Genomic DNA, 27,579 nt, shown 5'->3' on the forward strand with positions numbered 1-27,579 from the left:
CCTAGACCTTAATTTCTTGACAGGATTTGAACATTCTGGTCTGTATCCAGTAACATATACTATGCCGATAGTGGAAAGGGAAATTGACCATCAACTAGGCCACATTACTTAAATTATTCACAATGACAAATATGTGAAATGACAGTCTACAACTACATAAAATGTGTAGTCATGTGTATTATAAATTTTATTTTTTTTCTACACTTTTCCAGACTTTTGTGCAGTTTTCAAACTTTTCAAAACCTTCAAATGATCAAATTAATTTCCCATACTTTTCCAGACTGTCCTGCTCCAGACCCCCATGTCTTGGCCGCCTCTACTCTGCTTCTTTACAATATTTTAACATCAACATCACAAGTTTGACTTCTATGTACTGTGTACTCTCTCAAAACTGATAAAAAAATCAGACATGGCAGTTTACCCACTCTCCTTAAGAAAAAAGCAGACCAATAAAGCAGCATTACAACTTCTTTAACTCTTGAACACACCTCTCTCAAGAGAAGAAGAAGTAGATGAGGAAACAGAGGAGTAGGAAAGCAAGGATCCAGTTGACAGAGTGGATGTAGATGATGACCAGGTCGATGTCAAAGAGCCAGCCGCGCATGTCAGCGAGGTCCAGAGCATCCAGGGTGAAGCCTGCGGGGGCGAAGTGCCAGCGTCTCCCGGCTGTTGCTGCCTGTCTCTGGTATCCTGATGTTAAACAGGAAGGCATGAGGTTAGGACGGGTACACACTGCAAGAGTTTTACAGTGATTAATCACAGTTTAGTCTCCCTGTTTTTTTTGTTTTTGTTTATAATAGATTTTTTCTTGTGTCAAAATTGCATAGTGTTCCAGGTGAATTAAACAATACATCTTAAAAAAAAAACATTTTAGAATAATAGTAAAGACATCAAAACAATGAAATAACACAAAAGGAACCAAGTGACCAAAAAAAGTGTTAAACAAATCAAAATTATCTTATATTTTAGATTCTTTAAACTAGCCGCCCTTTGCCTTGATGGAAAGGCAAAGTCTTTGGAAAGAAATTCATACATAGGCATCAGCTTAATTATTTATATTTGTCTAAGAAACAAATTTCAAGCATTTAAGCATAAGCCTTTAGATCAAAATGGCTTTAAGATAATGGAAAACATACTACATTCAATCAGGTGTGTCCAAACTTTTGACTGGTAGTGTATATAAACATATACACACCCACCCACCCACCCACCCACACACCCACACACACACACACACACACACACACACACACACACACACACACACACACACGCCACTATTATTAGCAGTAGGAGTAGTAGTAGTACTAGTAGTAGCAGTGATAGTACTAGTGTCAGTGTTAGTACGCAGCAAAGTTTCTGACTCTGACAAATTTTCAAAGTATTATTAAATTCTATTTGTTCTATTTTCCTTTTTTTATTTCCACGTAAACCTGCTTTTAATTAATGTCTGACATTTAATATTTATCTTTCTGGAGTTTAATTACTGCTGTTTCGTGTGCTATAAAGATAAAGTTTATTATTATAGTTAAATTGTGAAAAAAGCAATAAAATAATTTGCAATCAGTCAATGAGGTCGAGAAAGGACATGAGGTTAGACAGTGAAAATGAGGTCAGTCAGGGGACGAGGACAAGCAGTTATTCAACTCTTGAACCCTACAGCAAGATAAGCTTTGAAAAAGAGAGAGGAGATAGGGAGAGAGAGAGAGAGAGAGAGAGAGAGAGAGAGAGAGAGAGAGAGAGAGAGAGAGAGAGAGAGAGAGGGACAGGACAGAGTGGGTTTCTTACAAAGATTAAACCTTGTTATACTTTTTCTATATTGAAATAAGTTACTGCACAATTATGGCTGGAAATCGTTGCTGAAGACATTGTTAAATTTGTTATATATTTTTACCAATAAACAAGATCTGATGTCACTTTCCTTTGCACCATCAAACTAGGGTGAGTGCTCATATTGAAACCTGGCTTGAATGTTAGGGGAAAGGGAGGCGAGTGAGAGCGTGTTTTCCATTATGAAGTGGGCAGTTCCCATCTCAAATGCCTGCAGCACCTCTAGAAGACTTTACAATCAATTCTGTCATCCCAGAATTTACTTTAGATCATGACACAAAAAACAAATATGCTTGTACAACACAACATATCTCACCCCAGAAGATACGGAAGCGTTTGCGACAGTTGGGAAGAGGCCATTTTGCACAAGTGGCTTTCTGGAAGTTCTGCTTGCGGGTGTGGTAGACCTTAGGGAAGAAGGTCTTTGCTGTCTGGTTGAGCTCTGAAAGGTAATGATAACAGTACTTAAAGACACAATTTGAATTTGATTATTGGATATGCCCTCTCTTCCTAATTACTGCAGCTTGATCAAGTACAGTAAGGCAGTGGATGGGCTGCATTGTAAGTAACTTATGTCTAATTTGCATGCCGTGCAAAGTTAGGTGTGAAAGATCATTATCGCAGAGGAGCGTGTGTGTTGGATATTTCCCGTGTTTTGTTTGAGTGTCAGTCAGACTCAGTCCTGGAGGAAGCTCACCTTTCTGGAAGAGTGTGTGTGAGATGAGCGTGCGGCAGAGAGGGCAGGGGGTGTTGGTAGGTCGGTTCTTAGCCAAGGTGCGGAGGCACGGCTCGCAGAAGACATGACCGCAGGGCTGACAGCTGTAGGGGCTGTAGTACACGTCGAGACACACAGCGCAGGTGTAGCCCTCTCTGTCCTCCTCCTCGCTGTCTGTCAATAACCCGCTCACGCTCCGAGCCTGTGCACAAACACACACATAGACACGCACACGTGTTAACTAACATACATAAGCCAACATTGAACAGCCAATTCTACAAAGTAAAAGCACGCTTTTCTTAGCTAAAGGTTTGAATAATAAAGTTTCAGTGAAATTTGGCCATGGTGCAGAGAAAAACATCAATCATGTTTAAAAGGTTGTGGTTTTGATCTTCACAGTTTGTTGCTCCCTCTATCCTTAGTATTTTGGTGTGATTGTGTACGTTCTGTACAGGATGATGTCAGATGTAGGAGTTGCCCTACTCATGCTCTAGTTTCTGCTAACAAGCTGCTCCTCCTTTCTTTGTGCCCACTGTCAAACTACACTGCTGCATCTTTTAAAATGGTAAACAAAACTGAGGGAGACGTCATAATTAAAAATGACTGAAACGACTTCTTGTTCCGGCAGCATGGAGTGAACACGCCTCCGTCGCACCCTCTTCTAAAAAGTTTTTTTTTTTTTGACTGACTTTAGTCAAGGCTACTATATAATGTCTTGAACTAGACTCCCTGAAACTCATTGCGATCCACCAGTCTACCGAAGAAGTGCATAATGTCGGGGAAAGATCTTAATTTGCAAAGCAAGGACTCAGGCATGGACCGCACAGAGCTCACCTCGATTATACGAGAGGTTATTCGAGAGGAGATCGGTATGGCCTTTGATTTAAAACTGCAGCCGATAAAGGAGTCAATTGACTCTTTACAAGAAACAATGAAGGACACATCTTCTAAGTTGCGGGAGGTCGAGGAAGCAGTCATAGACAATGACCGCCGACTGACCGAAATGGAGATGAAATATGCCAATCTACACTCAGAAAACATCTCATTGAGAGAGAAGATTCAACAAATTAAAGACCACAGCCGCAAATTCAATATTCGGATTATCGTAATTCCCAGCGGAGCCGAAGAAGGAAAACTAACTGCCTTTATGAACACCCTTTAAGGGAAATGTTTGGTGCTGACAAACTTGGGCAGCAGCCATATGTGAACATTGCCCACCGTACCGGTCCTCATTCCCTGACGCGCCCAATAAGTATGATCGCCCGACTGTTCAGCCTGGAAACCAAAAGGGCTATTATGAAACTCGCCGGGGAAGAAAATACACATCTACCCGGACCTTTCGGCTGACCTGTTGATGAAGAGAGCAGCAGAGTGAAATACGGTCTCCTGCATCCATGTAAGCTGATAGTTACCCACCTAGAGACCACGGCGACATTCACGGATGCTAAAGAGGCAATGACTTATTATGAACAGGTAATCAAACCATCCCTCCGTGATCCACAAGAGTGATTTTTTCTTTTTTTTTTCCTAAGCATGGCCAGCATTCATTAACATTAAAGACTATGTGGTGGCAGGTCCTCTGGGCTCACCAATTTCCAAGCACTGAATTAAGAAAGTGATTGTGGTCATGTTATGTAGATATTGGACAAGCTTGCCGAATAGCCTACATGTCGGTTTGATTTTCTCTATTTTTTTCCTTTTTTCGTCCTCACTATTGGCCCGATGGCCTATAGGACCACTCAATGGGGTGGGCTTGGACTATGGACATTGTTTAGTTTTGATTCTTATTATAATGGATAGCAGTTAAAGGATACATTCAAATCTGAATATTCATATTAGTTTCATGTAATTGAAGTTGGGAGCTGACTACATAAAATGCAGCACCTCTATCATTGTATAGAGGGTGACATTCACAGGGAGTATCTAAGGTTAGGGGGGTGGGTGTTGGGTCTAATATACGGTGTGTTGTTTGTATTGTATGTCTTGTTCTTTTTTGTAATGCATCTCAGGTCCATACTTATCTGCATTATGTTGTAGGGTTAGGGTTCCAATCGAGTTTTATAGACAATTTTCAAATTATTTATTACCTCTTTTTCTTTCCATGATCAATGCTTGCTTTAGCAAAGGTTGTCTCCCTCAGTCTTTATGTATGGCTACCATTATCCTACTCCAAAAGAAAGATAAAGATCCTCTCCAGTGCGCCTCCTATAGGCCAATTTCAATTCTTAATGCAGATTATAAAATCATTGCTAAAGTCCTTGCTTTACGGCTTGAGAAAGTTTTACCTAGTCTTATTCATTTAGACCAAACTGGGTTTGTTCATGGTTGTACTTCTACTGATAATTTATGCAGGTACTTTGATATTCTTTACCATACTAATGAACTTAATTCCCTGAATGTTATTCTCTCGGTCGATGCTGAAAAAGCATTCGACAGAGTTGAATGGAAATACCTTATGTCTGTCCTTAGAAGATTCAATTTTGGTTTTTTTATTTTTGTTTAATTTTGTTACTGGGTACAAATTCTTTACAGTTCTCCTATGGCTATTGTTAAAACAAATATCAACTATTCTAAACCCTTCTTGCTTTCAAGAGGCACAAGACAAGGTTGCCCAATGTCACCTGCACTGTTTGCCATTGCTATCGAACCGTTAGCTGCAATGATTAGATCTCATGAATACATTAAAGGTGTTAAGATTGGGAAGGAGGAGCATCTTATATCTTTGTATGCTGACGATATCTTGTTGTATCTTCATGACCCTGTAAACTCAATACCGTTTATGTTATCTTTAATCGAAAATTTTGGGAAGTTATCAGGATACAAAATTAACTGGGATAAAATGGAGATAATGCCAATTTCCAACTTTGACTATACATCACTGAAGAATCAATTCAATTGGAACTGGTCCATTAAATGTATTAAGTACTTAGGTATGTTCATTCCTAGAAAATCTGAAGACTCTTTTAGTTTGAATTACCTTCCAGCAGTTAATAAAATATTGGAGGAATTAAAGAGAATTGGTCAGCTTCCCATTTCTCTTATGGGTAGAGTCAACATAGTTAAAATGTCTGTTTTGCCTAAATGTTTATCTTCATTTCAAAATCTTCCGACTATACCGCCACAATCATTTTTTAAAAGGGTACAGAGTCTGCTGTCTTCCTTTATTTGGAACAACAAATCCCCACGAGTTCGGATGCCAGTGCTGTATTTACCATACGAAACTGGTGGCCTGAAGCTTCCCAACTTTTATTATTATTTTTTGTCAGCTCAACTTACTCAGATTAAACAATGGTTTTTAAATACTTCATGCTCATGGAAAATAATAGAATCCTTGGATATTTATCCATACAACTTGGAACATCTACCATACATTGATTTCAGAGAAGTGGATAAAATCACCAAGAATCCTGTTATACTAAATAGCCTCCGTATCTGGAAATTGTCCCATAAATTGTTAGGTTACAACAATCCTCTTTCCCCTTTCTCCCCAATTTGGAAAAATCCAAGTCTCTCATGTTGTAAAGATGACACGTTCAAACCTTGGCATGATAAAGGTATAAGGGAAATCTCTCACCTGTTTGAAAATGGGACCTTTCTCTCATTTGCTCAATTTCAACATAAATATGGAGTTCCCTCTTCCCATTTATTTAGATTTTTTCAAATAAGACACTTAGTAAATACTGAGCAGGGTTCTCTTCAAGAACCTAAACCATCAAAAATTGATGTCATATTAAACAATAGGGAAAAGAACAAGAAAAAAGTTATCTCAAAGATTTATAATGCCCTTATTGAAAGTTCAATGGTAAATACAGATAATTTAAGACAGAAGTGGGAACAAGATCTTCATATGAAAATACATCAAGAGGATTGGTCTTATATTTGTAGAAAAGTTCATAAATGCTCTTACAATCTAAGGCATAAACTAGCTCTATTTAAGATGGTACATAGGGTTTATTATACTCCAGAGAAACTAAATAAAATGAACAGTGAGATGTAATTTCTCTGTTGGCGTTGTAAGAAACAAAAAGGCAAGTTTTTTCATAGGTTTTGGTCATGTAATTTACTTTCTTTATATTGGAACTCCGTTACCAAGATAATATCACAATGTTTACATGTATCTATTCCCTTTTCACCTCGTTTATGTCTTTTGGGAACTAGTATGTCTGACAAGTGGAATAAATATGAAAGCAGATACATAGATCTTGCCTTGTTGGCAGCTAGGAAGTGCATAGCTTTAAATTGGAAAGTATCCAAACCCCCAGTAATAGTCCACTGGTGGAATGAACTCTCAAGCTACCTTACGTTGGATAACATTTATTACAAGAGTAAAGGCAGATCCTCAGACTTTTTAAAAATATGGCAATCTCATACAGAATTTGACTTTAAGAACCTCTTACACCAATGTCAGTGACTATGACAACGGCAGGATCTGAGTGCAATAGTTTGTGTTGTCTATTTATCTTGTTTGTTTTTTGTTTTGTCTTTTATATCTTGAGGATATGATATGTTTGGATATCAATCAGGATCCCTGATTGTTTGGAGTAGGCTCGACCCTCATTACTCCACTGACTAACCTTTTATTTTTACCTCCACATTGTCACATGATTGTTATATCTCATCATGTTGTGCTTCCCTTGCTTTGTTTTGTTTTTGTGGGGGATTTGAGATATGGGGAATGAGATTTATGTATGTATACTCCTTGTGTTGTTCTCAAAAAGATAATAAAAAAAAAAAAAACAAGAAACTGCAGCTGCCTGGTAGGTTTGGGTGACCAATCCATGCCTCTATTCACACGTCACACGGATGGAAACTGCACTCCAATCACCTCGTCAAGTGCCATTGTGGGACGGTGCTCAAAAAGATGAGAGACTGTCTTCGGTTCGGGCCAAGCAGAGAGCTTTTTGCTCTAGTCCGGATTTAATTCATCTGAGAGATGTGTCATCCATGAGAGAGGCACATGGGGGATTTTGACATTGCTTTCACCAATCAAATCAAAGCATTAACATTTTTTTTCTCATCTACCCGTACTCCTGTGGCCACCCACACACTACCGACGTCAGCTGTTATTAAATTATTCAAAGTTGGCTTAAATTTTAAAGGCCTTGCCTACTGCTCAATGAGCAGTCAATAATTTCCATGCCACAGGGATTCCTCTGTATTCATTCAGCATCGGTGTATTCAGTCACAGTTACCACAGAAAGAAAATCACTACCACTGATAGAGAAAATCTGGAGTTAAAATAACGCCTATTTTTGCATCTGTATGTATCTTGGTATGTATGCTACTTCCATCTGGAATAGCTAATAATGCATGCTCTGCACATATGTTACCGCCATCAGAAAATCTAATAATGTGAACGAAGACACTGTGTCTTTATTCATTTGTATTGTTCTCAATATGCTTGATTGTTGTGATTTATTGTTGTATTATCTTAAGCAATCTCTATTTGTATCCATTCTCATGGGTACTCTATTCTCTGCTGCTGCAATGACCCAATTTCCCCACAGAAAGTTTAATCTAATCTGATGTAACCTAAAAACCAAGAAGAAGTGCAGTCCTAACATTAAGAAACACTGTTAAAACTGTTTTTATTATGATAATATCAAAGGAAAAACATTGTAGCACTGCAACATGCACTCAACCATAACTGGGGCCAAAGCTGAGATGGAAGTGGAACCAAAACAGAAATTACCCCCAAGCTTTCTGTGATACATAATACCACAGAAAACAACAACAACACTGTAACAGCTGATACAGAAGCAGTGTGTGCACCAACAAAACAGAAAAGCAAACCTGCAGAATTTTCTGTACAGCCATCATCTGAGAGTGGTTGTAGTATCCATTCAGCAGGGCTTAAACATGGGCTTCACCAAAGTCTCGCAATCTGGGACCAGAACTGCTGTCAACTCTCTCTCCCAACTCCCAATCTGTGTCCCTAAGTTTAACAGAGGCTATGCTGGCTGCACCTGAGCTGCACACTGACCAAACTCAACCAGCAATCTCCCTCTTCCTAGTCACAACTGCACAGAAACGTTTCCCGTTATCCATCAATGAGGGCAATGTCCAACTTAATGATTATTCCTCCCATTTGTGTTCAACTCCTACAAAGTTATCAAGGGTGATACGAGCAAAGACTCTTGGCTTACATCCAACAGATGGTTCGAATAGAAGTTGCTTGGAGAACCAGATGTGTTTGGTTAGTCACGTAGCAGAATACAATGTCATTGCATTTACTGTGATTGACTATTTATTTTGTGGGAGGTCAGAGTGCAGGGTCAACTACAGGACAGCAACCCTGCATCGAATCAGGTGGGGAAGATTCACAGATACAAAAGGAGTAACAGCTCTAAAATAGAAACTCTCTTTCTCCAAGTATTCTCCATTTCAAACTTCCAGACTTTTTCCACAGCTTAAATTCTTGTATTTGGTGATAGCAATGTGGTATTTGACCCTGACATTGCCATGGGTTAGGTCTTTGTTTCCTATGCCACAACTATATGCAGTAACTCATGCACAGATGCTAGTTACGGCATGGACCTATGTCTCTCACCTGTTCCTGCTCCAGCTGACTGTGGATCCAGCGCTCTCTCCTCCTCTGTTTTCTCCTATGACTCTTCAGACGGTTCTTCTCCCTCTTGCTCAGTCTGTTTGAGGCTGGAGAGGTGGCGGTGGCCTGGGGCTGTGAGGGGGAGTGAGGAGGCAAAGCATGCACGTCAAAAAACCTGAACCAGATCATTGATACAAAAGGCAAAACAATGAAACAGAAAAGACATCTGCGCACTAGATTAATGCTCGCTAGGTGGTTTATGCAGTGATGGTTCAACCACAAATGGTAACCCTAACTTAGGTAACCCTAACTGCTTCATCAAGCCTGAGGTATATGCCAGATTAAGTGAAATACAACAGAACAAAAATGCTCCTGTATGACAAATTTAATAAAGAAGTGACGTTTCAAGCAAGTCGCTCTTCCTCACTTACTACAGAGACTCGCCATCTTAAATACCTATAAACCCTAGAAGAAAGTCATGTGACATAACACACCTGTTGCAAAGTGACAATCATAATGCATGAATACAATTCAAGATCAGAATTCACTCAATATTTTATTTGATACAGCACCTATGTTTTGGATGTGCGTGTCTTTGTCTTTGTTTGTATTTTGATTTTCGTATGCCAGATGAAGACCAGCCAAGATCAAAACATAGCTGAATAAACCACTATAAGAGCATTAATCCAGTTTGAAGGTATCTTTTTTTCTAATTCGCTGTAAGGAGTGGCCTCATACCATCATTTCCTCCTCCTGCTCCGCGATGCTGTCAGAGATGGTTCTCCCTCTTAGGAACATTAGAGAGTCAGAAATCTCCTCATGCTCAGGGGAACCCACTCTGGAAGACGCAAGGCCCTCCACAGTAGGAAGCTGCTGCTGATCCAGCATTGACCGCCTCTCTCTAGAAACAGCTGAATGGCAGGCAAGGCTGTTAAATGAACCTCCAGCATCAGTGTCCAGGTGTTCAGTTGTGTGATACGCCATGAGTGAATGTGCAGACTCATCGGTCCCTGTCCTCATCACCTCCACAAGTGACTTGTCCATAGGGCTTGCTGGGCAAAGACTACTACTGGAGGCATCATCTCCTAAACTGTACCTTTTCCTATGAGAGACGCTATACAGAGGATTGAGAGGAAATGGCTGGGTGGCTTCACTGTCAGTCAGCTGATGGGAGGCCTCTGCATGGGCTGGGACTGTGTGTGTTTCAGGCTTGATGTGGGACATGACAGCACAGTTAACCTGCAAACCATCCAGTGTGTCCCTGTTGAGTCCAGGCCTTTCCTCTTCATTCTGGGAGCCTTCTGTCCCACTCCGCACACCACCCTGTCCTGTCTCAGGCCTTGTCCTCCTGGGCTGGACCATGTGAATGGAGCGTTTGTGGTCATGATCCACACGGCTTTTGCTGAGGTGGACAGTAATATCCTGGCCGCAGGGACACCTGCTGTGGTTAATAAAATTGAAGCCGCCCAAACGAGCACCGCAGTTCTGGCAGTTCAGTTTCCCTACAGTCCACTGGGCCTAGAAAGAAACCGACAGAAAAACAGAATAAATCACAACAACTTGATTGGTTTGTATAAACAAATATGTACAAGAAATTTCATTGGTCTGTTTCAGATCCCCAGTGAATTAACATGCACCAGTCAAATAGTAATGGTTGCAGGATGTGCAGACAAAAAGCATTATTCACTGAAAAAGAGATTATTTAATTATTTACATGCAAACTAAATGTTTATGAATCCAACATTAATTTACATAAACCCTAAAATATTTTAATATAATCCCAAGCAAGATTGTTAGTTAATTAAAAAAAGACGGGCATGAAAACATAGCCTAGTTTAGCAATGTAAAATAAAAATAAACGCTAAATTCAATTTGATTTGAATTTAATTCAAATAAAAAGTAATAATCTATATTAATAATGAAATAGGTGAAAATAAGGTGAAATAAAATTTTTGCCTTTTAACCATAAAGGAAGTGAAGTGGAGAGAATCATCTAATACTGAACAGCCCTAGATCAACTATGGCCATCCAAACACAATTTTCTGTCAATTTTCTGTGACAAGTGTTACCAACACACTCCATACAGGCACAACAGTTGAAAAACTAAAACCTTAGATAAAACTAAATAACTATTGTTTGTACACTAAAATGAAAATAAGAACTAAGAAAATAAGAACGAAGTCAAAAGAGATAAAAGTAAAATAAAACTAATGGAAACTGTAAAACTATTATAACACTTTTCCCAAGGCATCTAGTGGATGTAAGAGAATACATGCAAACAGCAGTAAGTAACTTAGCTGCAGTAAGAAATAAAACACACATGCGCGTACGACACACGCAAGCACACACACACACACACACACACACACACACACACACACTTACCTGGTGGACTGAGGTCAGTATCCATTCCGGCAGTGTGTCAATATTGACGTGCCAAATACTGCAAAGAGCAGCTGTGCTATCATCTGTGTCAGCAATCTGCTTCAACATAAAAGAAAAACAATCAGCCAGGGCAATCCCTGCCAGACCCAGTTTCCCAACGCTAACAGCCAGCAATCTCTCTGTCTTTTTCTGACACAGACACGTGCTGCTATCTTTTTCCCACCACTGTTGTCCTCTAAGCACTTTATAATCTATTGTATTATGTGTTAGGATGAGTTCACCAGTGTCTCAAGGGCAGAAAAGAAACTGTGAGAGTCTACTGGGTGGAGAGATCATTTATGACAGAAAAATGTTACTAAGGATGCACTAAAGATTGAGTGTTTTGAGTGTAGGTGGTGTGTATATGTGTATTTATGTATGTGTGCGTGTGTGTGTGTATGTGTGTGGGTGTAAGAATAAAGAAAGGAGAGCAATGAAACAGAGAGAAAGACGTGTGAGCCGAGAGACAAGAGTTGTTTACTTGTGTTTGAGTGTGTCTATGTGTAAGTGTATATCTGTGTGTGTGTGTGTGTGTGTGTGTGTGTAGTCCTAGTCCTCACCTCGTGTAGCCCTAACCATGCCCTTGTATGACTTGCAGTAATTGCAGGTTGTTTTGCCCTATTGACGTTTAGACCCAAGTTGCTAAACACATCAGAACATGCTGCTGAATTTTGCACAAAAATTGTCACCCACCGGATACAAACATGTTGAGTCTATAAAGCTTTTGCGACACCTCCTGCAGCGGAGCATGGTAATCCCTCTTGGGCTCTCCAAGGATTAGTTTTCAGTCCAGTTCTGTTAATGACAACCACAGTCAAGTACCTTAACTCAGAAAATCATACAGTAACCAGGAACATACACACTGGCAGAAAGGCCTGTGGGTCTTTGACTTAAAGCCGCGTAGGTAAATTTTATAATTTGAAGATGACATTTTGTTGAATTCAGCAAAAGTAATCCCCAGGTTGGGTGGACTTTGATGAATAAGATAATATGTCAGAATCTCAGCAATACTGATAGTGCCATTGCTCTGCTATTTGCTGTCAAAGTACATTTGAGGCTTGGGCATCTGACCAATTGAGGGAAACACTGCAGCAGGAGGGCTTCAGTCCTTGTTGTCAATCAGCTGCAAAGCCGACTGCCACTGGCTGGGTGGGTAGTGAAGGGAAGGGAGAGGGGGTCTAAGTAGGGCTGGGCGATAATTCAATATTATCGTTTATTGTCTTTCAGTGGAATCAAATTGTGATGACATGGTGAATCGGGGATATCGTGACACTCAATTCTGCTGTCTAAATTGATTCTAACAAGTAATTTTTGGTTAAAAACTCTGACAAAATGAGTTATCAAACATTTTAAAGAATATTTGAAAATTGCAGGTTTGTTTGACATCACACCTGACATTACCATTCGGTTCAGTGGGACAAGGATTGATTTGATTATTTAAGTTTGATGCATACTGTGATATAGCCTATATCAATATAAAAAAAAATCCTTATGTTTATTATGATATTGATTTCAGCCATATCGCCCGCAGCTCTAGGGCTAAGGACATTTGTGTTCCTGGTTTTCTGCAAATTTACCAACAAATCAAATCCACTGTGGCTTCAGCCTATAGTCTTAAAGGTCTTATCCAATCATAATAATAATGTCATAATAAAATATGACCCACATATGCCATTAGTTGGGCACTTTAATCCAAAGCTCCTCGGTGTCCTCACAGTACCCTGAGTGCACACAGTTAAAGTATGGGTGGCTCCAGAGGGAACTGCATCTCTAACCTTAGCAGTATTAGACCCATGCTCTTCCCATTGAGCTATGCAAAAACACAGTCTTAATTTAGCTCTCGGGCTTATTGAGCCTGTGATATAAGTAGCTAGCTACTTGTTGAAAGTCACGTCAGCAAAGTATTAAAATGAGTATTTAATGGCGGTGAAGTTCTTATAGCAGGTTCAGAGGGATTCCCTGTATCCCATAGCATTCAATCTATAATAATAGCCCCATTGCTAGGCATTATCCCATTATAACTGTTTATAACAACATTTTAGCATGGGCACACACACAGACAGGACATGTAACCGAGGCGGAGCCAAATACCCACAACATGACTTTTTAGTAGCTATCGTGGTTTCAACATGGATATTTTCTGTTTTTCAACATTAGCACAGGCAGAAAGGAAGGGGAGACAGAGTCAAAACAGATACACAGGAATGTCCTCTAGCATGCTAGGTTAGCAGTTTTAACAACAACACCAGCTCTCTCGTGGCGAATACGAACAAAATGCCGTTTCAGAGCAAAACATATTACTTCAGATAATGACACTCGGCACATCCATGCCTTCGTGATATAAAATAACCAACCTGGTAGCTGGAAAGACTTCTTGAGACTTGGGAATAAAGAAAACCTGTTTAAAAACAATGAAACAGGACCAGTTGAGCAGCTGTGACGTCTGAAACTACGGAAACTCAGATGGACCAAAAGTGTTCGCGTTGCTCGTTGTTCGCTGGTTTGCTGGTTGGCTGGCTGGTTTATATTTTCTTAATGCTGTGACTAACATCACCATTGATCTCTACATACTTCAGTGCAGACATTGGAGCCTGGTGTTGTGTTCATTGCAAATGTAACAAAGACAAAACAAAGAGAAGAAACAGCAACAAAAAGTACATTTTCAGATATGGGAAATGGGCTGAAATCAGGAACACCTGTTTTACTCTATAGGGTATGCCAACTGTCCTTGGACACACAGTCGCAACAAACTTTACTGCATTATAATATAGGCCTATTTACAACTTATAGCCTAGAAAAACAACGGAAGTTTGCAGTCTGTTAGTAATAGGCTGCTTAAATGTCAGATGGCTGTTAAAACTACAGTAGCCTAACTTGAGTAGGTGTAACTAGTTGGATTCCCCCTCTGCTAACTACAAGTTTAGGCGAGAAGCAACGATGTCTACAAGACTGGTGAGCTATAAGGACACTTAGGCTACAATATGTAGGCCTATTTCATTACTTACTTATTACATAACCGTTCAATTCATTGCATACATCTTCAAGAGGTGTCTTGTAAAGGAAAGGCTTGTTTTAGAAGCTATGTGGGTGAGCCACGTATTTATGAAGTCCCGATATCAATCCCTAAGGTTTCAATAAATAATCACATTATAGTGTTACGAGAGCTATAGACGCCAGGTGGCAGTAGCCTATCATACCTGTCGCCCACTGCGCTGACCGTGGTGCTGAACAGAAGATACATTCAACATGAAGTTTGTTCGTTTTGATTTGGAGTAAATAACTAACTGCTGAAATGGTAAGATTGGTCTTACTGATTTCTACTATTTTTTGTTTTTTTATTTGCAACAGAACACATTATGGAGTAGGCTATTAGCTCTACACTTCACTGCAAAAAAGTCAATCTCAACAAGTCATATTCAGTCTTAAAACCAACAACTGAAAATGGCCAGTGGCATAGTTCCATTTGTTTCCAATGCAGAATCATTTGTTACAGGGATTTTCTAGAAACAAGTGTCAACATTTTGGGAAAACCATGCACACCATACTAACATAAAGACAATGACACTTGATCAGAGAAAGTTCTCGAAAAAAGTTGATTTGCATTAGAAACAGATGCAATTACCTCACCACACTGGCAGATTTTTGTCACTTGTTGCAAGAAAAATACGATTTTCAGACTGCAATTAATGACTTGTATGGAATAAAATAAATATATGTAAAAAAATATATATAGGCTAGGAAATTACTGCAAGTTTTTATATGACTGACTGTCGGCTATACGACTCTCTCAGCTATATCTTCACCGTGTGAGCTGCCGACTGATCGCGCACACGGACAGAAAGAGCCAAAACTCCGTTACATCCTCACAGCCAAGTGACGCATTTTCCATCACCAGTATAAATATACAGCATCATTCTTCGTCACCGACCGAGACACGGAGTTAAGCTACTCTCTGCTGCTCGAGTGGCACAGCGCATCTCCCACAGTCCGCTATGCGCTCTTCAAGGTTTGGCGGTGTGTTGCGCACCGGGCTCCTACCAAGTAACTGAAGGTCTCCAAACACTTCGAGTTTACCGACATGGAGGGAACAAACAACACGACAGCTGCCTGGTCTCAGTTTGACAACCTTTCCAACAAAACTCCAAAAGCTGCAGAGGAGGAGGTGAAACTGAGTTATCAAATAGTCACATCCTTCCTCCTTGCCACACTCATCCTGTGTGCCATATTTGGGAACGCGTGCGTCGTCGCAGCCATAGCTTTGGAGAGGACTCTCCAGAATGTGGCCAACTACCTGATCGGCTCTCTAGCTGTCACTGACCTGATGGTGTCGGTGCTGGTACTGCCCATGGCGGCGCTTTACCAAGTCTTAAACCGGTGGACTCTCGGACAAATTCCGTGCGACATCTTCATTTCTCTGGACGTGTTGTGCTGCACATCGTCCATCCTGCACCTGTGCGCTATCGCTCTGGACAGATACTGGGCAATAACCGAGCCAATAGACTACATGAAGAAAAGGACCCCGAGAAGAGCTGCGGTCCTCATCAGTGTCACTTGGCTCGTCGGCTTCTCCATCTCAGTTCCACCCATGCTGATCATGCGCTCCCAGCCCAGCAGCATGGCAAAGGACAGGGCAAACCCCAAGCAATGTAAGATAAATCAAGACCCCTGGTACACAATATACTCCACGTTCGGTGCCTTCTACATCCCGTTGATTCTGATGCTCGTTTTATATGGGCGGATATTCAAAGCTGCCAGGTTCCGGATCAGGAGAACAGTGCGTAAAACGGAGAAAAAGAAGGTGTCCGACTCTTGCTTGGCTCTGTCCCCCGCCCTGTTTCACAAAAAGACCACCGGAGACGCGGGTAAAAGTTGGAAAAGGAGCGTGGAGCCCAAGCCGCTGCCGAGCGTAAACGGTGCGGTGAAACACGCAGAGGACGGCGAGTCTCTGGAAATAATAGAAGTTCACAGTAACTCGAAAAACAACCTGCCGCTGCCTAACACACCGAACTCCGTCCCGCTCTTTGAGAGCAGACACGAGAAGGCAACCGAGGCGAAGAGAAAGATTGCTCTGGCACGGGAGCGCAAAACGGTGAAGACACTGGGCATCATTATGGGCACCTTCATATTCTGCTGGCTGCCCTTCTTTATCGTCGCCCTGGTGATGCCCTTTTGCCAGGAGTCCTGCTACATGCCCCGGTGGCTCGAGGATGTCATTAACTGGCTGGGCTACTCCAACTCCTTACTGAATCCCATCATTTACGCATACTTCAACAAAGACTTCCAAAGCGCTTTCAAGAAAATAATCAAGTGTCATTTCTGCAGACCGTGAGCACACAAATAATTTAACCTTTGCGGTGTGGTGCGGACTTTCATCTTAGACTCTCATGTTTACCCATTTCCCCCCAAGGGGATCACTGAAGTTTCATCTAATGATATGCATTTCAATTTGAAAGAGGGCATAAATGCCAGCACAGTCCTAAATCAATATAAAACTGGCAGAAATAGATTGTTTTGAGTAAAGAATGATGCTTAATTGTAAGGAGGGCTATCATAATTATTATTGTTGATCATCACCATCGTTATCAGTATTAAAATATTCCCAGAGATGTTTGTATGCATAGATAAAGCTGTGATCGTTGGATTGAAGATCCATGTTCCTTATCCTGCTCTGTAATGTTCAATAAATCATGTCTTTTTCTGAAGTCATGTATTTACATTTTGTACAGGTTCATGGATAGCGTTTAGATTCAACATCATCAAACCAAATCTATCAATCAAAGTGACAAGAATAAGAACGCGAGTGATCTATAAATTAGTGTTTGTTTTAAATGGAAATATCTCTCTCTCTCTCTCTCTCTCGCTCTTTCCCTCTGTGTGTGTGTGTGTGTGTGTGTGTGTGTGTGTGTGTGTGTGTGTGTGTGCATGCGTGCGTTTGTGTGCGTACGTGTGTTCCTATCCTGTGGCTAACTTGAAAATACGCTTTAAAACTGTTTAGTGTATGTGAAAACTAGAAAATTAGGAAGGATCCAAATGAGTAGTATCCAAACAAGCCCATGGCACCACGGCATGACGCTGGAGGTCTGATTATACCTTGAGACTGAAATATGCCATGAACAAAGGGCCTCCCACAACATCCACTACTGCAGTGCCTTTGAGCAAGGCACACAAGGCACTCACAGTTGCACCAGTGGAGCTGCTCATTGGCCATCAGTATAAGACTGTGATTGTGTTGGGTATAGATCCCAGGTGTGGATTTGTCTGTCTGTATGGATGTGAAGCAGAAGATGACGCATGCCCAGTAATCCTTCTTATACTAAATAAAGGTTATTAAAAAAAGAAAACAAAAGAAGAGGAAACAAAGTAAAGCAAAAAAAAAAAGTAATCTAAGAAAATGTAGGCTAAGTAAAGCCAGTTTTATTCATTAACCAGAAATCATCTTCCCTTGTAGGAAATACATAATTAAGTAGGAAAAGTTACAGGTTGGAGAAGTTTTCAATGCCTCAAACAAAACTCTACATGCAGTGAATTTAAATTAGTTACAGTGGGACTTAAATTCTTGTAATACATAAATTACGTATATAACTTTCCCCCCATTAAAGCATTCTGTCAAGGTCTAGAAGGACCAGAGAGACCGTCCGGTCTCCTCAACGTCACAGCGTTTGATTCCCTACAACAGAAAATGTGTCATTCTTGTCAAAGTGTCTTCTAATAAGACACTGAACCCCCAAACTGCTCCCGGGTTTATTGCCCCGAGCTGTGCCTGCTCTCTGATCCTCTGATAAAATGCATACTTGGATGTGTATCTCAGGAGTATTATATGTGCAAAAAAAAAAAATCCTTATTACAGTGTGTGTAATATGATTGTTAAAATGAATTTCATCATTCCTGGGTTGACACTGACATGGAGCGGGAATAATATTAAGAAACTTTATTGTCACGTTTAGGGTGAGATGGGGACAGTCACGGCAAAGAGTGCATAGAAGTGTGTGTGTGTGTGTGTGTGTGTGTGTGTGTGTGTGTGTGTGATAGACAAAAAGACAGAAATAGCCTATAGACATACACACGCACACAAAAAAGTCAGACAAAAACAAAATATACATATATATACTTTATTTTTATCATTACTAAAAACACAGTTCTATTTATTGTTTCACTGTAGTTTCACTCACTCCTTCACTTACTCACTCCAAAATCTAAACATACACACACACTCACACACACACACACACACACACGCACACACACACGCACACACACATGCACACACACACGCAGTCTTGAAAAGGGACCTGTTAAAGTGGTCAGGGTGCCTCATGTAGCATCTCGCTCGTCTGTTCCTCCGTCACTCGGAGCCTCACAACACGAGTCCATCTAAAAGGCCCTGAATGGAGCACACAGATGGATGCTGGAGAGCTGGTCGCCATAGCGACATATGGGGGATGCAAACTCTGGGGGCCTAAGGGCAATTACCTGATCAAAGGCCTGCTGCAATACAGGAATACAGAAGGGCGTATCGTGAGGGGCCCACAGCTGGCAGCCGGTACACACAAGCATATGCATTTATATTTTGGCCATTTAGCTCACAGTGTGACACACAGTGACTTACAGTAATCACAACAGAGGAACAGGCTGAAAACACTAGAGACCCCTACAACAACCACACCTCAGTCCCATGAACTTTTGTTTTCAGAGTTGGTTTAGGTTTAGGTTTAGGTGTGATGATTTTTTTTTTGTTGTTGTTTTTTTTGTTTTGTTTGGTTTTGTTTTTGCTGTGATTATGTGCAAACTAAACTAAACTAAACTAAACTAAACTAAACTAAACTAAACTAAAACTAAAACTAAAACTAAACTAAAATAAACTAAACTTTCTCTGGAGGGCATACATTTCCAAACAACAGCATTTAGACACAACACCAAAGGAATTTGGTATTTAGTTTAGTTGAATTGACAATTCAGATACAGTATATTTATATATATATAAAAAAAAAAAACATATGAAGAAATTGTTGAAATTGTTCCTCCAGCCCAGGCAAGATGATGACAGGCATCATAAAAAGAAAAAAGTACAATACAATTAAATTTAATTTAATGACATTTAATAATTTAATTTTTCTTCCATCCGATGGCTCCAGTATAAATAAACAAAACCTTTCCCACCATGGATTGAACCTATAGATTCAAGTTAGCTACACTTGCTCGAGTGTTGTGGCTATTTACCTCTCCCACCTTCTCAAAGTAGTTTGCTATAATTAGGGGCTCTACCATTTATGATGCATTTATGGACCATATTAAGGTGAGCTATTGAATAAAGCGAATAAGCAAATTTGACCTTGGACCTTGATGGCACCAAGCAAGTGGATGTCCATCTCATTAACTTTAGCAAGGAGGGGCTGAGAACTGTCTGTCCACACTTCTGATAATCTGTAAATCTGTAAATCTTGTGCATGTTGGACACTGTCTCATCATGGTTCACTTAGGTTCTTTACTGCCTGGATGTAAAGCATTCACCCATAATTGTTCCCTGTATGCCAGAGTAACTAGGCTATCTCTGCCCATGCACAGGCTTAGCCAATCATGGTACACTTTTATTTACAAGTAGGCTATATTCCTGGTTTGCCTCCATTTTACATATGTGTTTATATATCTCCTAAACTCAGAAGTTATGGAGTCTGTTGGAAGGACCTGTTCAAACTTTCTGTTTGGGTCTATCTGACTTTATTTTTATGGGAAAATTCACTAATGAAGGGTCTGGAGATTCACTCAATTGGACAGTCTCAAAATATGTAAAATGTATAGGCTGTTTTTATTGTTTATTTACTTTAATTTTCTGTGTGTAACTGTATGAGTGTGAAGCAGTGCGCTGCTGAAAAAGAGCATGTGCACTCATTGAGCCTATCCCTGGGTAAATAAAGATCAAATAAAAAACTAAAAAAATATCACTGAGAAATATATACATATATATATGAGAAATTGTCAAATTTCCAGTGTTATATATGTGTTTATTGTCTGTTTATTCTCTATCCAAATGGTCTTTTTCTGTTCTATGCAGCATATTATTGTGCTGCTTTCAAGTCAAGGTAGAAAACTAAAAACACCAAATCTGTATTCATGTGGTTTCCCACAACATAACATATGCAACCTCAACCTCCGCCAATCCCCGAACGCCTATTCCCCTCAGACAATAATGTCAGCGGATTTGTCAGTTGTATACAATTGTCTCTTTGACAGGAGACATTTCAAAAACAGGAGAGTCATTTTGCAGAACAATACTAAACAGTAGCTGGAGAAAACACACGATGATGTTCTGTGTAATTCAATGGCTAAAGCATTGCACTGTCTGCATTAGCGGTTTGATTCCACCAGGTCACCTGAAAATGCTCAGGCCACGTCTGAAAACGCATGCAGTCACAGTACTGTAAGGCAGTCTGGGTAAAAGCATCCCTGGAATGGCATTGTTATTTTAGATGTTTGTGTAATCTGCAGGTTTGTTGCCTGTCTCTGCATCCTCAGAGACTGGTACAGAGTGCACTTGGCTGTAAATCAGCATGCATATTGGAGGAGGTGAAGAGTGTGGATTTCATCCATACGCTCTTGAACTGTTCAGTCATGTTCCCCTGCAGAGCGGCCTGTGGCATTCTGCTGTCAGAGGCATTACGTTACGGGCTTTCAGAACCTCATGGGACCGAAAGATAGTCTACCACTGTCTTCGTGGAATTCTTCCTGGGACTGTTGTTGGTAACGAGCTTAGAGTAATACAGCAGAACGGCAGAACAAGAGGTGCTGATGATGTTGTTAAATAAAAAGGAAACATTTTTTCTTAACATAGCAGTTCTCTATTATACATAATCAGGACTATTTATTATGTCTGGTGTCTGGGCTCTGTGACTTTTACAATTGCACTCATTATTAGTTGCTTGTAATGCTGGTGATCTCGGAAATGAAGTTTGCTCTGCAGCTGCACTGTTCTCGATAACAGTGTGAGCTAAATGCATGAAATGTAAATGAATGAAATTGTAATGTAAATATAATGTAATAAATTAATACTTCAAAATAAAATGTTAGTGTAAACACCTCCTAGAAAACTTTAATGGAGCATTTTGCTATTGTGTTATAGCTAATACGGTAACTGTACATTTCCCTGCAGGGTTGGAAGTCAATCCACTTTCTAGTTGAAATCTGTAGACTCCCACACACTGTCTTCACTTACAAGAATTTTATTAAATGACACGTTTCAGTCAAGTCAGTCAATCCAGAAAGGTAATTTTCACCATAAAAAAGTTAGTCAAATCTTATTAAACAATTGTCTTATTCTAGTGTATTAATCTGTGTATTAACCTATGGGAAACATTTTGTAAGTGCATAAGAATACTGTGTATGTACTTAATGAAAATAAAACTCATACATGTGCTTAGTATATTTTTTATGAACTTTCAACACATTATAATTATCTATTTACAATATTTTTCCATTGTTCAGTACTTAGGTTAATACCTGGAACAAGGCAATAGTAATGTTAAGTGTTGCTTAAAGATATTGTATCCAATCTACAACAGCATTATCAAATATAAAGGCTTCATTATTATTATATCCACTGCAGTCTTATTTTACATTTTGAATTGAGTGAATTGAAAATGATTTAACCCAACTTTAGTTCAAGAGTTCAAAGTTATAAGGGGATTCCACTTAATGTAAGAATTAACATCAATACTTTGCTGCGTTTGGATGAAACCTTGTATCCTCGAATAGTTAACTTTTCAAGAATGCATTTTCAGATTGTCAATCATGCATTTTTTAAAATTTTAATCTTAGATTTTGATTACATTTCATGAAACTTATGTATTGATCTCTACTGGATTAAGTAAAATTGCATTCATGGTCACACATAAGTCTCTCTCCTGGAGTATAAACAATTAAACCAAGACTCAGATGTTGAGGTTGTGATGTCATATCAATGTACAGCATTGGGCTACTCTATTGATAATAAATGAGTGAGTGACTGATAATGTCACAGTGCCTGTTTACTTCATCTTCATTGGATAATAATCAGTTACAGTATGGTATATTCCCATTCTTCTTTACCACACCTAATGTTAAATACTATGTTAGCTCTACCATCATTTTTCTCACATCTCACTGGAATCTTCAACAACATTTTTCAACAGTCTCTCAAACGTTTTTGTTGCTCGGATGTGCATAATTTCCAAATGCCCTTTTCCCTTCTTCCCCCGTTCTTTTCTTTGTGCTGGATCTCCCTGCTCTGCCTTTTCTCCCTAAGTTCTCTCCCTCTGAACCCATTGTAGCAGGTGCCAGTGCTGTAATTTTGTTTGGTACAAGAAGCCACGTAAGTGGGACATCAAACAGAGGCACGTTGTTTGTTGTCTTGCTGTTTGATACCTTCTGCAGGTGCTACTGTTCTCTCCCAGTTGATTCCACTTATCTGTGATTCTGGCAGAAGAAGATAAAAGTTAACTGTACAACACTTGATCAGAGGACTCTTTGTAATTCACTCTGGATGTGTCAGCTAAATGCGTAAACTGAGAACGTAAACGAGAAAGTATCAGGAAAGAGGATGAAAAATGCAGAGATATACAGATGTGCATATTTTCTAATCTTATTCATCTTATTCTGCTCATTTAAGCAATAGATAAGCCCTCTAAATTGAAGGATTTAATCAACTTTAATAGAATGTTATTCTCAAGTGCCTTGTTATTAACTTCAATTTAGGGACAAAACTGCATTAACATGTGAGAGAGATGCTTCTTCATAGCAGAAAAAGAAGTGTGCATTTTCTCATATATATATATTTTTAACCAATAGATGCTAGAGACTTTAATGTATGTCATCTCAAGTGGCTGGAAGCATGTTCTTTCAGATGTTATTCATGTATTTTGTTAACGAGATACTACTTTGAAGTATTTCACAAGTGTTAATATCAGGTGGCTTATTATTTTGGTTAAGATTGGAGAAATGCAAAGAAGGATAGAAATGCAGACAGCAGGCCCGTGCACAGACTTCTAAAGGGGCAGGTGCTCAAATGGGAAAAAAGGGCACCTCCCCCCCAACCACCAACTACCATTGAGTACATTGAAAGGATGACATTAATTAGCCTACATAAGTCAGCTGGAAGAAATAAATAATTGCTGAATCTTAAGGGCATACTGTAGGATTTTGCCGGTTGTGGCTTGTAAACACAACTTTCAAAGTTGACCCCTCCTCCCTAAGTTCAACAAGATGTGAAGTGCAAGGCTCCTGAACGTGGTTGCCAGAATGGTAAAAAAACTGAAAAAGTACAAAAAAAAGTACAGCAAGGCGAAACACCAACAGACAAGGCTCGTTCCAAAAAGAGAGTGAATCTGGGGTTGGCTTTCACCCGTTGGCGAGTATTGAAGGAGAGGATGAAAAGCGACGCAGAGTTGCCCTGCATGTTTTCTGTTGGACAGGTGCCTGTTAGCTTAGCTAGCTATATCAAATTGCTCTTCGGGGATTAATAAAGTTATATTGTATTGTATTGTATTGTATTGTATTGCATTGTATTGTATATCAGCTTTTCTACTACAAAGAAGCTACGCTAACAATGGTAGCTAGCTGACAGCTAACTACACACACTAGCTCTGACCAGAACTCCAGTTACTCTGTATCAGAGTTCAGGACCGCCACCCCAGCCATCGTGGCTTTTAGATATAAAACGATTCAGCAGTGGTTTTGATTGCAGGCAGACACACCCACTGCCTAAAGGTTGATGCCCAGAAACATTCAGAAAACATTCAGAAATAAGAAAATGAAGGCAGACTTTCTGCAGACACAGATGTTGCCGGCTGTACAAGTAGGTTAGCATTACCTGTAACCAATATGTCTGTTTCTCTGGCTGACCCGTCATCTTTTTTCAAAGATGACAACAAAAGAATTACAAGGGTTGAAGATTACTACAACTCCGGTCATGCAGGTAACAGCAAAGGTTTTGCGTGGACAGTAACTCGAAAAACAGCCCTGTGTGTGTAAATTACAAAAAATAATATGATAAGCTATTGTTTTTTTTCAAATGCAAAGAAACATACAAATGTCATATAGTGGGGGGTAAAACCCCATTCACTTGTCCCATGCACCATCTATTTTTTGATTTTTTGAAGTCTTAAAATTACTAACAAATGTGAAGTTATTTGTTGGCAATCAACTTCCAAGCTTCCTCAAACAGAGTTATTAAAGAAGGATACAGCCTATGAATGCATGACATTTTCTGTCTCCCACTTAAATCCAACAGTCTGAACCCTTTAAGACACATGTAAACATTTCCTCCATGAGACTAAATCCTCGCAGGACTAACTGGCCTATGAAGAAAAAAAACCGAACATCCAAATCAAAGTTCTCTGTAATACTTGATTACATATGACTCATTCGAAAGGTTTCGTTTTTATTTAGAAACTCAATATCTCATCAATGATTTGTGTGGCAGGGTGGCCTTTTGGTAAGAAAGACCATTGTCTAAGTAGAAGAAAGAAAGAAAGAAGAAAGAAAGAAAGAAAGAAAGAAAGAAAGATAGATAAATAATTATGACTTAAATAATTATAACTCAACTAAGGAATATCAAATAATCAAAGAGAGAAAGAGTTCTGTGGAGAAGTGAAATGAGTCTCCTGCCTCGGAAAGATTGAGTTGAGTGAGACATTTGTCGCAAACTTGAGGACTTAAGACTTGACTCGGTTTTAAGACTTTGATTTTGGACCGTATGACATCAAAGACTTGTTTTGACAGTCTCCCCTTACCTGACAGATCAAAAACCTGTGCAGATCTTCAACTGTTCTTGTCAAATCAAGTCAAATTTATTTATACAGCCCTTCATCACAAGCCTGTCTCAAAGAACTTTACAGAGAATGAGCCTACTGAGATCTAACTAACCAACAATCAATCACAAAACAAAATTATGCAATGCAGTGTACAAACAAAATCGTTTCCAGTTCCAGTTCCAAAGCCATCAGCAGCCAATCAGAAAATAGCACAAATGGAGATTGCCTAAATCTCTAGGATGTCTTCTAAACGCCACCTTGCTGCAGACAGTTAAGTTGTGGCAATTAGAAGATGCCGCTCCCGAAGAAAATTAGCTTGCATAAAGAAAGTTAAACTTAGACACTATGTAAGCTAAGTAAGGAGTTTACATGTAAACTATGCCCCCCACAGCCCAGGCGATGAAAAATTAGGGGAAACATCAGAATATGTTGTATGCAATGTGTGACAAACACAGCCTTCATTAATTGAACAAAAATATGTATTCCTCATACTTTACAATTTGAAAACACAATATTTCCTGGGCCTCACGCTAATAGAGGAACGTATGCTCACATGATTGATGCTCATTTATGAGTTTATGAGTTTATGCTCATTTCACAAATTTGTATGAGACTGTGTTGACTGTCTCATGTATTGAAAACAGATGTGTTTGCAATTTTGACATAAAGATTGGTGTGAGGCTTTGTGTATGAGAAGGCCAGGAAAAATATTCATGTTTACTCAGCCACAAACTTGTAGCTCATAGGTCCAATGCATGGTGACGCAGACATACAGCACGGATTTGCATTAGGCTAGTGGTAAGTAGCTTTCACAACCTGATCTCACACAGATACGTGAAATGAACACAACTTGTTAACTCCAAATTACATGTTGGTAGTGTTAGAATTCCATGTCCCCAGCATTAAATGTGAAGGTGAATGTGCACCTAGCCTCATGTTATTTATTATCTCACCTGTAACATGAATATGGTGTTCATTGATTAGCCTTCTATAATATGAAAATAGTAGGAAAGGGTTAGTTAGGGTTATTTTCTCATGCAGCCCTTGCTCAAATTTCTTGGGGTCGAAGCTTAAAACAGAATCAAAACATCAATGCTGCCATGCAAGCGACATCTGGCTGATTTAGACATGTTTTGTCCTCCAACTAAAGTTTTATTAATTTATTTATTTATTTATTGAAGATGTTCCAATTTAGTCTCTAAGCTCTGGAAAAGTTCATCACCATGGTAACGCAGATCCTCACATAAATCATTACTTGTGTGTGTGTGTGTGTGTGTGTGTGTGTGTGTGTGTACACATGCATGTTTGTATGTAGCTTAAAAGTTGTTTCCCAAGATGCTCTCTGAAAGTTCTCAAAGGATCTGACTTGTGTGTGAGTGTGAGTGTGTGTGTGTGTGTGTGTGTAGTGTATGGCTATGTGTGCATGTGTGTGTTTGTGCCTGCACGTGTGTATGAATCTTGGAGATGGGATCAGGGTCAATTTTGCCACAAGAAAGAAAAGTAATAAGTGATAATGGTGATATTCTTCTATGATACTCAGATATTATTAACCCATTTCAGCCTATTGAGTTAAGCAGACGGTGCCCTGGTCCAATGTGCTGCTCAACAACCATACTGTACTGTATGCCATACTGCCTGAATGCTTATAATGACTAAAAGTCAGAATAATAAGCCTTATTTTCTGTAGTCTATGGTGTAGACTAGCTGTAGTCTATGTACAAACCTTAAGGCTCCCATCCTTTTTCTGGACACAAATGAGCAGCATAGGATGACTTTGACTTGGCAATCCCCTGACTGTTAGATCCTGAATGTACTTCTTCACTTCCTTGTACAGTGGCTTAGACACAGATATGCCCTCTGGACAGGAATGCCATCTTTGGGTGATGGACATCTGAAGGCTCAGGTTGCAGCCAATGTCACTAGTGTCACAGACAAAGGCAGCAGTTGGATGCCACAGCTGTGGGGGAGCACCTTCAACATGGGACATGGATGGGGACTGGACGCTGTCAACTTTGGTGCAGGACTTCTTCTTGGGTAAGTCAGTTTCATTGATTTTGGCAACATGCTGAATGGTGCCCAGGTTGATTCTATTGGGCAGAGTGACCTAATGTTTGTTTTGGTTCTCAATTAGCACTTGGATATAAGAATGCTTGGTGACTTGGATCTCCAAGACACACTTCCCAATAGTAATTTGCTAAAACAGTGGGTTGTCCATTCCTGGCTCAAACAGCACCACTGGGTTTGATACTTCAAAATTGGAAGGGACTCTACACATAAGCAGC

General features: G+C 39.7%; 2 protein-coding genes across 2 annotated transcripts; one reads left to right on the top strand and one right to left on the bottom strand.

The window, feature by feature from the left end:
* Positions 1 to 164: 164 nt before the first annotated feature.
* On the bottom strand, positions 165 to 13,944 carry rnf180b (ring finger protein 180b). The gene is made up of 8 exons (XM_071913855.2): positions 13,871 to 13,944; positions 12,206 to 12,311; positions 11,478 to 11,560; positions 9,831 to 10,610; positions 9,096 to 9,224; positions 2,528 to 2,747; positions 2,147 to 2,272; positions 165 to 690 (listed from the first exon to the last, which is right to left on the bottom strand). The coding sequence occupies exons 2-8, from the start codon at positions 12,264 to 12,266 to the stop codon at positions 494 to 496; spliced, it is 1,596 nt and encodes a 531-aa protein (XP_071769956.2). The 5' UTR covers positions 12,267 to 12,311; positions 13,871 to 13,944; the 3' UTR covers positions 165 to 493.
* Positions 13,945 to 15,594: 1,650 nt separating this feature from the next.
* Positions 15,595 to 16,845, top strand: htr1ab (5-hydroxytryptamine (serotonin) receptor 1A b). Its single transcript, XM_071913853.2, has one exon. It carries the CDS (start codon positions 15,595 to 15,597, stop codon positions 16,843 to 16,845), a length of 1,251 nt encoding a protein of 416 aa, XP_071769954.1.
* The last annotated feature ends 10,734 nt before the right edge of the window (positions 16,846 to 27,579 follow it).

This window comes from Centroberyx gerrardi, chromosome 2 (genome assembly GCF_048128805.1).
Source record: "Centroberyx gerrardi isolate f3 chromosome 2, fCenGer3.hap1.cur.20231027, whole genome shotgun sequence".
Lineage (NCBI taxonomy): Eukaryota > Metazoa > Chordata > Actinopteri > Beryciformes > Berycidae > Centroberyx > Centroberyx gerrardi.